General features: G+C 43.7%; 1 protein-coding gene across 6 annotated transcripts in view; it reads left to right on the top strand.

Moving 5' to 3' along the window:
• STK36 (serine/threonine kinase 36) overlaps positions 1 to 12,112 on the top strand; it is a 393,543-nt gene that overhangs the window by 7,781 nt on the left and 373,650 nt on the right. For all 6 annotated transcript variants that reach the window (XM_033944781.1, XM_033944780.1, XM_033944785.1 and 3 more), the window contains exon 4: positions 1,677 to 1,754. In XM_033944781.1, coding sequence (XP_033800672.1) covers positions 1,677 to 1,754 — 78 coding nt within the window. The remainder of the gene's footprint in view (positions 1 to 1,676; positions 1,755 to 12,112) is intronic.

A 12,112-nucleotide genomic window follows, 5' to 3' on the forward strand; every position in this document is an offset into this window, starting at 1 on the left:
AAATTTATGTTTTTGAGATGATGTTAGAAGAAATACAAGTGATGTTTACAAAGTTTAAATGATGTAATATTGTGTTCTTGATGTAAGATGGAAAAATGAGTAAAGAATTTGAAAATAAAAAGATTATGAGCCCCTTAGCTCCTTGTCTAGATATATAAACTTAGCTCTTAAGAAGTAAAAGGCTGATTCTGTGTACATTGGTTTGCAAAGGAGCAATGGGGCTAGGGTCTTTTTCTCAATTCTTTATATTTTATAACATTTTTACTGTGAAGAAGAAGGATGTTATCTTTGCATACACACATTCACAGTTTTGAGAAATGCAAAACCAAGCATCTGTGATAATATCTTCTAGATAGAAAAATTGCCCGTGACATTATGACTGGATTAATGGAATATATTTATCAAAAACTTTAAACATTGCATGAATATACAACCTCATACTAAATAATTAAAAACCAATCCTTATTTCACGATCAATAACTTTTGGACTAATGTATGTTAAATAAAAAATATCTTTAGATAGATTTTTCCTCAAAAAAGTATTTTATTTAAAAAAAAAAAAAACTCCAATATTTTTTTTTTTCAAATCTTTATTCATTTTAACATATACATCAAGTGTACATTAAAAATCTGATTTTTATCCACCCTGAACACTGCAAAACATAGCTATTCATCTTGTTTGCTGAGCCTGTAAATATAGTCATGTTACTCCTTTACTATTTCAATACCATTTGTTTCCCATTAAGTTTAAAACACAATAATAGTTCCACAGTATTTGTTGCATACCATCTCTTATACTCCCACACATATTTTACGTTCATTGAACGACCATTAACTAGTACTTCCTATTCTGGGTAGTGGTATGGTTTGAATCTACTATTCAGATTGGCCACTTGGAATACTCTTTCATCTTATCCATGCTGAGGTATGATTTCATAAGTTTAAATCTACAGTGAAGACATTTCTTTTCCAGCATGCTTTTGAAGAACTATGTGATGGGTGTACCTCGTTGATCTTTTCTGTTGTGTTTCCCTATAAAGTCCAAACTTCTGAAGCAAGGTTTTATTGATATATGGTCCATGTTGGGTCTTTGAATAAAAATTGTTCTTACACTCATTCTTAAAGCCTACGTGCTGGGTTTTGGGGGTTGTTTGTGGGGTTTTTTTTTGCTTTATAGAATAGGTGCCACATACACCTCTTCCAGGTGCCTAAATATAGGAAAACATTTTTATAGATTTGATCCCATGGTAAGCACAAGCAAGTGTTGCCTACTGTATATGTTCAGTGCCACTTACTATTCATATTGCAAATATTGCAATACTAAATATACATATAATTTTTAAATTCTACAGCTGGCATTTAAAATAATTGATTCCAAGCAACCCATGAATCATTGTCAAATCTTTATGCTCCAAATAAGGATTCAATTATCAAATCTGATGAAGACAAGAAATTGCCAAAAAGTTACAGCAGATGTCTATGGTAATAATGCCAGTTGTGAATCTAATATAGTCTATTTAATCTCAATATTTCCATTATTGAGTAGGACCTTCAACTAAAGCCATAATGACTCTTATGTAGCTGAGGTTAACCTTAGTCTATGATAATGCATTCAGGCAGAGATAAATTGTAAACTGTGTTTCTTAGTACAATTGTCATATGCCTTCTTCCCATAGGTGGTGGTTGTCACAGAACATGCAGAAGGGGAACTCTTCCAGATCCTGGAAGATGATGGGAGTTTACCAGAAGCACAGGTAACAGTGACAGTGGCAGCAGAGTCAAGTACAGAAACTCCTCACTTAATGACCAAGTTCCATTCCTACTACTAGGTAGTTAAGTGAATTGATCTATAAGCGAGGAACCGCCACTTACCAATACCTACATTCCCCCGGCTTGTTCAGCATCTCTTTTCCTCCCTTCCTGGCACGTGCAACATCTCTTTTTCTGGAGACAAGCAGGGGTAATGCAGGCACATTTGCTGGTGAAGTCCTCTGACTGAGCCTGCATGCTGGTGCTCTAGTATCATAGATTTTTTTTTTCTATTGAGCATGTGTGGACTACCTTGCCTCTGGGACTCCGCCTCTCAAGTGTCAGTTTTTTCTTTGACCGTCGGTTGTGCAGGTCATAGTTCTCCCCTCGCCTTTTCAATCCAAAAACACCCCCCTTCAGTTTAATTCTTCTAGTGAAAAAAAGAAGGAACCAAACCAAAACAACTAGTTGGGACGTGACCAGTTAAAAAAAAAAAATTTTACATATCAAGGATCCCCTAGATAAATATAAAAGACGTCTCTTATTAATTATGACTAGTACAGCTATACAAATGATTAACACGAAACTGGAAAAACTGGGATCGTCTCAACTTTACATTCTCGTGGGCAAGTTTATGTCTAATTTATAAATATGAGAAAATAAACTTTGATTTGTTAGGGAATACAAAAAACTTTAATCTGGGGCCCATTGTCGTCTTTTGTAGAATTACTATAGTTATGATTTTGTTGTTAGATAAAATGCACATCCAGGGAGGGGGAGAAAGGGGGAGGATTATAAGGTCTTTTAATTATTTATATAGATGATAATAGGAGGGAAGGATGTTTTTTTTTTTTGAGGTTTGATAAATAAGTCTGGTTAATCATGTATAACTTATGTTTAAAATGTGTCATGTTCTATGTAATATATCTTGGAACATATGATAACATTTTATAATTACTTTAATGATAAAGATTAAGATGGGTGGGGGAGGGTAATGATCTGTATGAATCTTGTAAAATCTAGTCAAACTGTTGGTGCTGATTGAGGTGATTATGGATTCCCTCCAGGAATTGAAGCTAGAGACTCCTCAGACCTCAACAGCACAGTGCTCTCTTATGAGTAGCATGAAGCCATAGTCTTCCTGTTTTCCTGAGCATCCTGACATAACCAAGATGCTTATCGATCACTTGAAAGTGCGAAGGGCCCCAGAGGGGTGACCAAGGCAATGACTAAGCTGTATCCCATGGCAGCCACATTCAACCAACTTTTTGTTTCACCTTAGGTAGATTCTCTAGTGGTGCAGGTTACCAAATGCACAACCCTCTCCAGTGAAGGAAGCATGGTGCAAAAGGAAGCCCAGGACCGCAGGATAGATTTTATGCTCAAAAGGCTTTTTAATTCCGCGGCCTCTGGTCTGAGAGTGGCTGCAGTGGCGTCCTTTGTCTCCAGGGCCTATCATTCTAAGTTGCACCATGATTCTGACACTATTGTGGACAGGGAACTTCCCTTTTTAATCACTGGAGTATATTATGTGGCTGATGCTCTGTATGACCTTATCATAGTGGTGAGCCAGCTCTCGGCTTACTCTATCTCAGCATGCAAAATGCTGTGGATTAGACAATGGTCCAGTGATTCTTCATCTAAGGCGACCTTTAAGCTGCTTTTTAAAGGGCAGTTGCTATATGGTAAGGGCCTGGATGATCTTATGGCCAGTGTGCAAGACCGCAAGCCAAAGTCTTTATTGGACAGTAGACCCCAGTCCTCTAGGGGATCGGGGAGGGGGAGTGTTCCTTTTTGTTCTTCCAGGTGCTATCACCAATATTCTGGAGGTTCCAGGCAGAGTTTGGCAGGGCATGACGCCCATAAGCTTCATGAGCACATACTGCTTCCGCTCCAAAGAAGTGGTTATGACACTAAGCCAGTGGCCAACTCTTCTCATATCAGGGGGAGACTCATGGCCTTTTTAATGGAATGACCACAGACCACTGGGTACTGGACATCTTGAGTGAAAAGTACAAACTTGAGTTCTATAGACCTCTCCCAGATCTGTTTCTGGACTCTCAGCGGGGAAGCCTGAAAAAGCGGCAAGGGTCAGAGCAACGGTGCAGAGGTTGCTGGCCATAAGAGTCATAGAGCCCGTCCCAGAAGAAGACTTGGGCTTCAGCAAATACTCCATATACTTTTGTGCCAAAAAGAGGATCTGACAACTGGAGACCAATCTGGATCTAAAAGCTGATAATACAGCCCTAAAACTTCCATGATTCCATATAGAAACCGTGAGGTTGGTGATTGCATCAGTCGCACCAAGGGAATTTCTAGCTTATCTGGATCTGACAGAGGCCTATCTACATATTCCCATATTTCTGGGGCACAGGTGATATTTGAGGTTCCACATGTTGGAACAGCATTTCCAGTTTGCGGGTCTGCCCTTCGGACTAGTGACTGTGCCTCGAACCTTCACCAAGGTAATGGTGGTAGTTGCAGCTCGTCTACACCATCTAGGCTCCAAGTCCATCCATATCTGGATGACTGGTTTATCAGAGCCCAGTCTGAATCCGAGGGCCACCAGGCAGTTCAGCAAGTGGTCTAGCTGTTACAGAGCCTCGACTGGGTAATCAGCTTTTCAAGATTCATCTCATTCCATTGCAGGAATTGGAATACTTAGGAGTCCATTTTGACACCAAACTAAACAAGGTATTCCTTCTGGAGGTGTGCAAAGAAAAACTTCTCCAACAGATTCTAGATTTTCAGAATATGGCTGTTCCAACAGCATGACAATACCTGCAGGTGCTGGAGTTCATGGTAGCAACCACAGATGTACCGTGAATGAGAGTGCACCTGTGCCCCTTACAGGAGGTGCCTTTTTCTCAATGGTCTCTGCAGAGGGACTCGCTCCATCAATAGCTCCCTATTGGATAGTGACAGCCTGGCGCAGTATCCTCTGGTGGTTGAACCCCGTCTCTTTCCAGGGCAATCCACCTCTATATCTCAGCATGGGTGGTCTTGATCACAGATGCCAACCTTTACAGCTAGGGAGCACATTGTGAGAGCCGGCTGGTCCACAGACGCTGGTCCCTTCTCAGGAAGCAATTTACTTGGCTTTCCTGAGATTCGAGGGGGCTGCACCCCTTCGAATGGAAGCCCAAATGCTCTTTTGATGGGTGGAAGCTCATCTCCAAGCACTTGCATCAGTGCATATTGCAGGAGTGGAAAACATGCAAGTGGACTTTTTTAGTTGTCAGACCCTGGACCCTGGGGGTTGGTCCCTGTCTCGGAAAGCCTTCAATTGTATAGTGAAGAAGTAGGACATCCCGCTTTTGACCTGATGGCGTCAACTTCCAACAAGAAGGTGGCTCGGTTTTTCAGCCAATGGCGCAAACCAGGAAGTGAAGGTCTAGACGCCATGGTTCAGCCGTGGTCAGAGACGGGCCTTCTCTTTGCTTTTCGTACATGGCCCATGATAGGCCAGCTGTTGCACAGAATCAAAGTGCACCAGGGAAGGGTCATTCTAGTAGCGCCAGATTGGCGCAGACGTCTGTGGTATGAGGACCTAGAGTGTCTATAGCTAGATCAGGGCCTCAGGCTTCCCTGTCATCCAATTCTTCTCAAGCAGGACCCTCCAGAATGCTTTGGTCCTAAGGCATGGCTCTTGAGCACGCAGTGCTAGTGTGCTGGGAGTATTTGGATGGGGTAGTCGCTACCATCTTCCAGAGTAAAAGAAAGTCAACAGTTGCAGTGTGCCCAAAGGCCTGAAAGTGTTTCCAGTTCTGGTGCGCTCATAGAGCTGAGGATCTGGGTTCTGTGTGGGTTCGCCTTTTTCCAAGAAGGGCTTGAAAAGGGTCTGGCTGTCAGCTCATTGTGGGTGCAGATAGCCAACCTTTCTTGCTTTGGTTCTAAGTTACATGGGGGTCTCTCTTGCTACTCATCCAAATGTAGCCAGATTTTTGAAGAGCACCTTAAGGCTCCACCCTACATTGTATCAGCTGTTTCTGGTTTGGAATCTTAATCTGGTCCTTTTGGATCCACTCTATGAGCCTCTGAATCAGGCTTCCTTAATGGATCTGACCATCAAGATGGTGGTTTTAGTGACCATTACCTCTGCCCGAAGTGTGTCAAAACTCTAGGCTTTGAATAACAGACTCTAGTATGATTCTCCACATGGTTCCCTCTTTCTTACTGAAAGTGGTTTTGAGTTTCCACATCAATCAAAAAATGTGTTTGACAGATTACTGTATATGCCTTCGGGTTCCACGAAGCATGACAGGGTCTTGAAATCCCTGGATGTGCGCAATCTTTTGTTGCGGTATTTGGAAGTCACAAATGAATTTTGTCTTGATTGGTGCAGCCCATAAAGGGCATCCGGCATCTAAAGCCTCAATTTCCAGATGAAATCGTATGGCCATTTCTTTTGCCTATATCGGAGCTGGGAAGTGTCCTCCTAATCCAGTGAAGGTTGAGCCATTGCTTCCTCGTGGGCAGATTCTTCAACGGTTTCTACAGAAGAGATTTGCAGAGCTGCCACTTGGACTTCTATGCATACTTTCACAAAATTTTACAGAATAGATGTGGCAGCCGAGAGGAATTCCACATTTGGATCTTCAATCCTGGTAGCAGGCTCATCGGTCCCACCCTGTTGAGGGACTACTCTGTTATGTCCCGAGAGTTCAGGAATAGAATGGGGTTGTAGAAGAAGGAAAGATTGGGTTCTTATTTCATTAATCTTCTTCCTTGTAAACTCACACTCTACTCCTGAAGCCTGCCCTGGTAGTATGCTGATTTGCCTGCTGTCTGCCTTAATAAGTACCGATTAGTTGGACTTCTTCTTTCTGTCTACGGCTTGGGTAAGAATACCATCTTTACATTTTGCTTTCCTGATCCCATGGGAGTTCAAGGTTTCAAGTTTATTTAAAAATTTATTATACCACCTAATCAGGCTTCTAGGTAGTGTACATTTATCAATAAAAACATTCAAGTTAACAAACATATTTGGGGGGAGAAGGAGCAATGTTCGTCTGATAGGTCTGCCGGAAGGAGCAGAAAAAGGAAATCCGGTGGCCTTTATCGAAAACTTATTACCAAAACTACTTCCTCTAAAAACTAAATATCCCATAGAGATAGAAAGAGCACATAGAGTGCCGACAAAAAGATCAGAAAAGTATCAAGGTCCGAGGCCACTGATCTTCAAGCTGTTGCGACACCAACAGGTTATAGAAATATTTCAACTCGCAAAACAAAATAAGGGCTTAAAATATCAAGATGCCTATATCCATTTTGTCCCGGATTTCGCAAAAAACACTGCGATTAAAAGAAAGAAGCTAGAAGAGATCACGTGATGCAGTGAGCCGGCGCACACGCAGCTTAACCGGCTCCGGAGCTCGTTCCCCTCTTGCTCACAAAAACGGAACGAACGGCAAAAAAATAAAATGCGACTTTCGGCGGCTTGGTTTGGGGAAGTATATGGACAGATTTTTGACTCCACATCCACCAGCCATGTCAACCAAATCGGCGAAGAAAGACAAAGATAAGGGCAGACCCGCCGAAGACAAGATGGCGGATCCCACCGGCGGCGTGCTTCGACAATTCACGCCGGAGACGCTGGCTGAATTAAAAACTTTGATCACCCAGGCGATATCGCCTAGTATGGAACAGCTCTCAGCACAACTCACAAAATTAGAAAATATAATGGAGGACCATTCAGTGAGGGTGACAGCGCTGGAAGATCGAGTATCCACAACGGAAGACGAGGCCCGCGCTATAACATCAGACGTGGCACGCATGAAAGTGCAATTGGAGCAACAACAAGCCAAGCTGGAGGACCTGGAAAATAGGTCCCGAAGGGGGAATTTAAGATTTATGGGGTTCCCTGAGACGATCACTGACTCTTCTCTATTATCAGTGCTTGAAGCATGGCTAGCTAGTGAATTGCCTATGCCAGCTTCCCTGGGCCCAGCACGTTTTGAACGGGTCCACCGAGTGGGACCCAGAGCAGGGAATGAGCAGAGACCCAGAGTAGTGATTGGGAAACTTCACAATTACAGGCACAAAACAGAGATACTGAAGGAATTTCGCCTCAAAAAGGATAACCTGAATTATGATTCTATTCCCATTCGAATTGGCCAGGACTACTCTGCTGCATTGACGGAAAAGAGGAAAGTATTTTACCCTCTATGTAGGAAGCTGGCAGACCTCAAATGTCGCTTCCTATTTCTCTATCCAGCTGTCTTGAAAATTCAGTTAGAGGGTAAATGGCATGTGTTTGACTCGGATGTGTTGGCCGGGGAATTCATTAACAGATTAGGGACCCCTGGGCCATCAACAACAACCTGATCATGTGAACAAGTTCATCATTACTTGTGGGATTTACCACTGCAGATAATGGTTTAGGCTGTTTTTCCAGACATGAGATATCTTTACCACCAAGCAGGGGGGGGACGGGCTTCCATGCATCAGAGACGTGCTCCTCCTTCCTGTGTCCTAGTGTTACAGGATGGGTTACTGTTTCGGGGGGGATGTTTGGGGACAGGGGCTACATGGGGGGATGGGGGGGATTTTGGGAAGGGAGGGAGGGGGTTTACATGTTGGGAAGTGTGTATTTTCTGATTTATCCTCCAATGTGATATGGCAAACAACATTTGTGAATTCATACGAGTTCTGTGAATCTTTTAGCTCTGACGGTTCCTCAGGCGAAGGCTGGGCGCCTGGGGATCTTCAGGACACACTGTTGAGACAGGTTTGTGTCTGTGGTTCAGATGAGTGGTAGGACGTTCAGAATATTGTCCTGGAATGTGGGGGGCATAACTTCTCCAGTGAAACGGACTAAGATCCTGAGCAGACTAAAACATCATAAAGCAGATCTTGCCTGCCTACAGGAGACGCGACTCAATATGACCGAACACGCAAAGCTACAAAGGGGATGGGTGGGCCAGATTTTTTCTGCCTCTGCTACTACTAAGCATGCTGGAGTGGCCCTATTGGTGCGAAGAGGTTTCCCGGGAAGGGTGGAACAATTACATGCAGATCCCCAGGGTAGATCCTTACTTTGTCGGGTGACCACGTCGGACCAGGTACTAAACATTCTAATAGTTTATGGCCCTAATCAATACGATCATAAATTCTTTCAAGACTTGGTTAAATTGGGCCAACGTGACCTTACGAACCCATTACTGCTCCTGGGCGATTTCAATCAAGTCATGGATCCAGAGCAGGATCGCACGGGTCCAGGCACGAGCCAAAGCTTGTCCTCACACAAAGGCCTACCATATCTATGTGATGCCCTGGACCTAGTAGACCCCTGGAGATTATTACATCCACGCGAGAGGGACTTTACACACCAATCTCGAGCATATCAATCCTTTTCCAGAATAGATTACATCTTAGTGTCCACGCCCTTATTCTCTCGGATTGACACCTCAGAAATTGGTCCTCTTTCCGTGTCGGACCATTGCCCGATATGGATGGACGTACTTAACGAGACATCTCGTGTTTCCTGTGGGTGGCGCTTCCCATCTTATTTAATTGATAATCCTGACTTCATAACTTACCTGACGGAGAAGTGGGAGGACTACCTTCGTTTTAACGCTCAGCATAGGGAGACACCTCTCCTATTTTGGGACGCGGCCAAGTCAGTCCTTCGAGGAGACATTATATCTTATGTAGTGGCTCACAGAAAACGCGTGGCGCGGGGCATTATCTGCCTTGAGCGGCAATATAAGACACTTAAAAAACAGCATCTAACACATCCTACACCGCGATCCAATGAACAACTGATTTCAGCCCAGGTCGCCCTAAATGCTCTTCTTCATGAGCGTACTAAAAAAAGCCTGTATTATACACGATACAAATACTATAGATATGGGAACAAACCGGGCAGGTTACTCGCTTCTCTCACCAAATCAAGGAGGTCTGATAGATATATTCCCTGTTTGCATCTGCCTAATGGAACGAAGGTGACGGGCACGGGGGATATATCTGACAGTTTTTTACGGTATTATAAACATTTCTACTCCTCGGTGGAGGGTGACCAGGGACCAGAGGTGGGGGACTTCTTGGAGGATGCGGGGATGCCCAGATTGTCCTCTCCCATGCGTACTTCCTTAAATGGACCAATACAGGGGAAGGAAATACAATTAGCGGTGAAACAATTAAAGAACCGAACGTCCCCGGGCCCTGATGGATATCCCCCCGAATTTTATAAACTCTTACTCACACAACTGTGTGGACCCTTGGAGGCATACTATCAGGCGGCGGAGGAGGAGGGAGCATTCCCGGAGGGAGCTAATCATGCATACATAACATTAATTCCAAAACCTGGGAAGCGTGAAACAGATATAGAATCATACCGGCCAATTTCTCTACTTAATGTAGATATTAAAATATTGGATAAGATACTAGCCAATCGACTGGCCACATTACTTCCTCAACTGATTGTGTATGAGCAGGTGGGCTTTGTCAAACAGCGCCACTCGGTCCTCAACGTTCGAAGACTATTGACGGCCATTCACAGAGCACGAGTAACATGTACAGATGGTATATTGGTAAGCTTAGATGCGGCAAAAGCCTTTGATAAGGTCAACTGGAATTACCTATTTTCTGTACTTTCGTACATGGGTTTTACCGGTTGGTTTTATGATATGGTTAGATTATTATATACGTCACCCACTGCTAGTATTTTGGTGAATGGTACAAGGACGACATCTTTCCAGATAGCGAGAGGGACGAGACAGGGTAGTCCTCTCTCTCCTTTGTTATTTTTGCTCTATCTAGATCCCTTCCTGCGATCACTGCAGATAGATGATGGTATATTGGGCCTTCCGGAAGGGGGATCTCAATTACGTGTCTTGGCATATGCCGACGATATGTTGCTGACCTTAGCTGATCCTCAGGCCTCTCTGACCAGAGCGTTAGCTATCCTAGACGAATTTAGCTTCTATTCCGGATTGACGCTCAATTTTCAAAAATCACTGGTACTTTCTCTGTCTCGAGACCTCCCTGCTAGGTGGGGGGGGCCTTTTCCTCTAAAATGGGCAACCACTTCCTTGACATACCTAGGTATAAAAATACCAGTAGACATCACCAACTTATATTCGGAGAACGTCCTACCACTCTTGACCCTCACTCGACAGAAATTGATAGCTTGGAGGGACTTTCCTTTGTCATTAATGGGGAAAATTGCATTATATAATATGGTGCTGTTGCCTCAGTGGTTATACATATTTCAAATGCTCCCTTTATTACTGACATCTAAACATGAGAAAGAGGTGGGGAGATACTTAACTTCTTATTTGTGGAATGGCAAAAAGGCTAGGATTTCGCTGTCTACTTTGATGCTTCCTAGGACCCAGGGGGGACTGGGCCTTCATAACATAAGACTGTTCTCTTGGGCGTGCCAGATGAGGCACCTGAGTGATTGGTTCCGGGGGACTAGTCATTTTTCGGCTACTCCTTCGGAGCTGGTCCTTTGTTCCCCATACCACTTTAGTTATTTGTTGCATACATTACATCTTCCTGTGGGACCCCCACCAGTGGGAAAATTTCTTTTTCAACCGTTGCGCCAAGTGTGGAGACGCTTATGTAAAATGCTACAGATCAACCCTACAGCTACAGCTTACCTGCCTCTCCTGGACAATAAAGACTTTCCCCCTGGGACTTCCAAATTTCTGGTATCGGTGTGGAGAACGTCCAATCTGCAATATATTTCTCAGGTGGTAACGGCTCAGGGCACGGTTCCTCCTTTCACTGTGATGCAGACTGAATATCATTGGACAACCCGGGACTGGTTGTCGTACATCCAGATGGCATCTTATATTCGCTCTCTCCCATCAGCAGGACTTACAAATCATAGTCAGGAGAAGCTTTCGGAAGCGTTATGTTTAACGGCACAAAACCAAATTCCATTGAAATTTCATCTACGATATCTACGTGAAAGCTTGGGGTCCATTTCTTATGAAATATATGCGGCCCGCTGGTCAGGGGATTTGCCATGCGAGGTGACCGGCCAACACATTCAACAGGGTCTTCAATCCATTAATATGATTACCTCTCAAGTGACCCTCGTTGAATTGAACTATAAATTCTACTTACGATTGTACAGATCACCAACCTATTTGTATCGTGCAAAACTTAGTACAACAGATGCTTGCAATAAATGTGCCCAACCGAGTGCAACATTGGGTCACCAGTTTTGGACATGCCCACTGGTACAGGGCTTTTGGATACAACTGCAGCAGCATATTGCTTCAATGTGGCGTCAAGGATATGTTAATCGTCCGGAACTGTTGTTTACGATGGACTCACTCCCCCGGGGAGCCCCGAAGGGATTTCGAGGCTTTTTGGCCCGGACTTTCCTAATGGGAAAGAAAACAAT

This window comes from Geotrypetes seraphini, chromosome 5 (genome assembly GCF_902459505.1).
Source record: "Geotrypetes seraphini chromosome 5, aGeoSer1.1, whole genome shotgun sequence".
Classification (NCBI taxonomy): domain Eukaryota; kingdom Metazoa; phylum Chordata; class Amphibia; order Gymnophiona; family Dermophiidae; genus Geotrypetes; species Geotrypetes seraphini.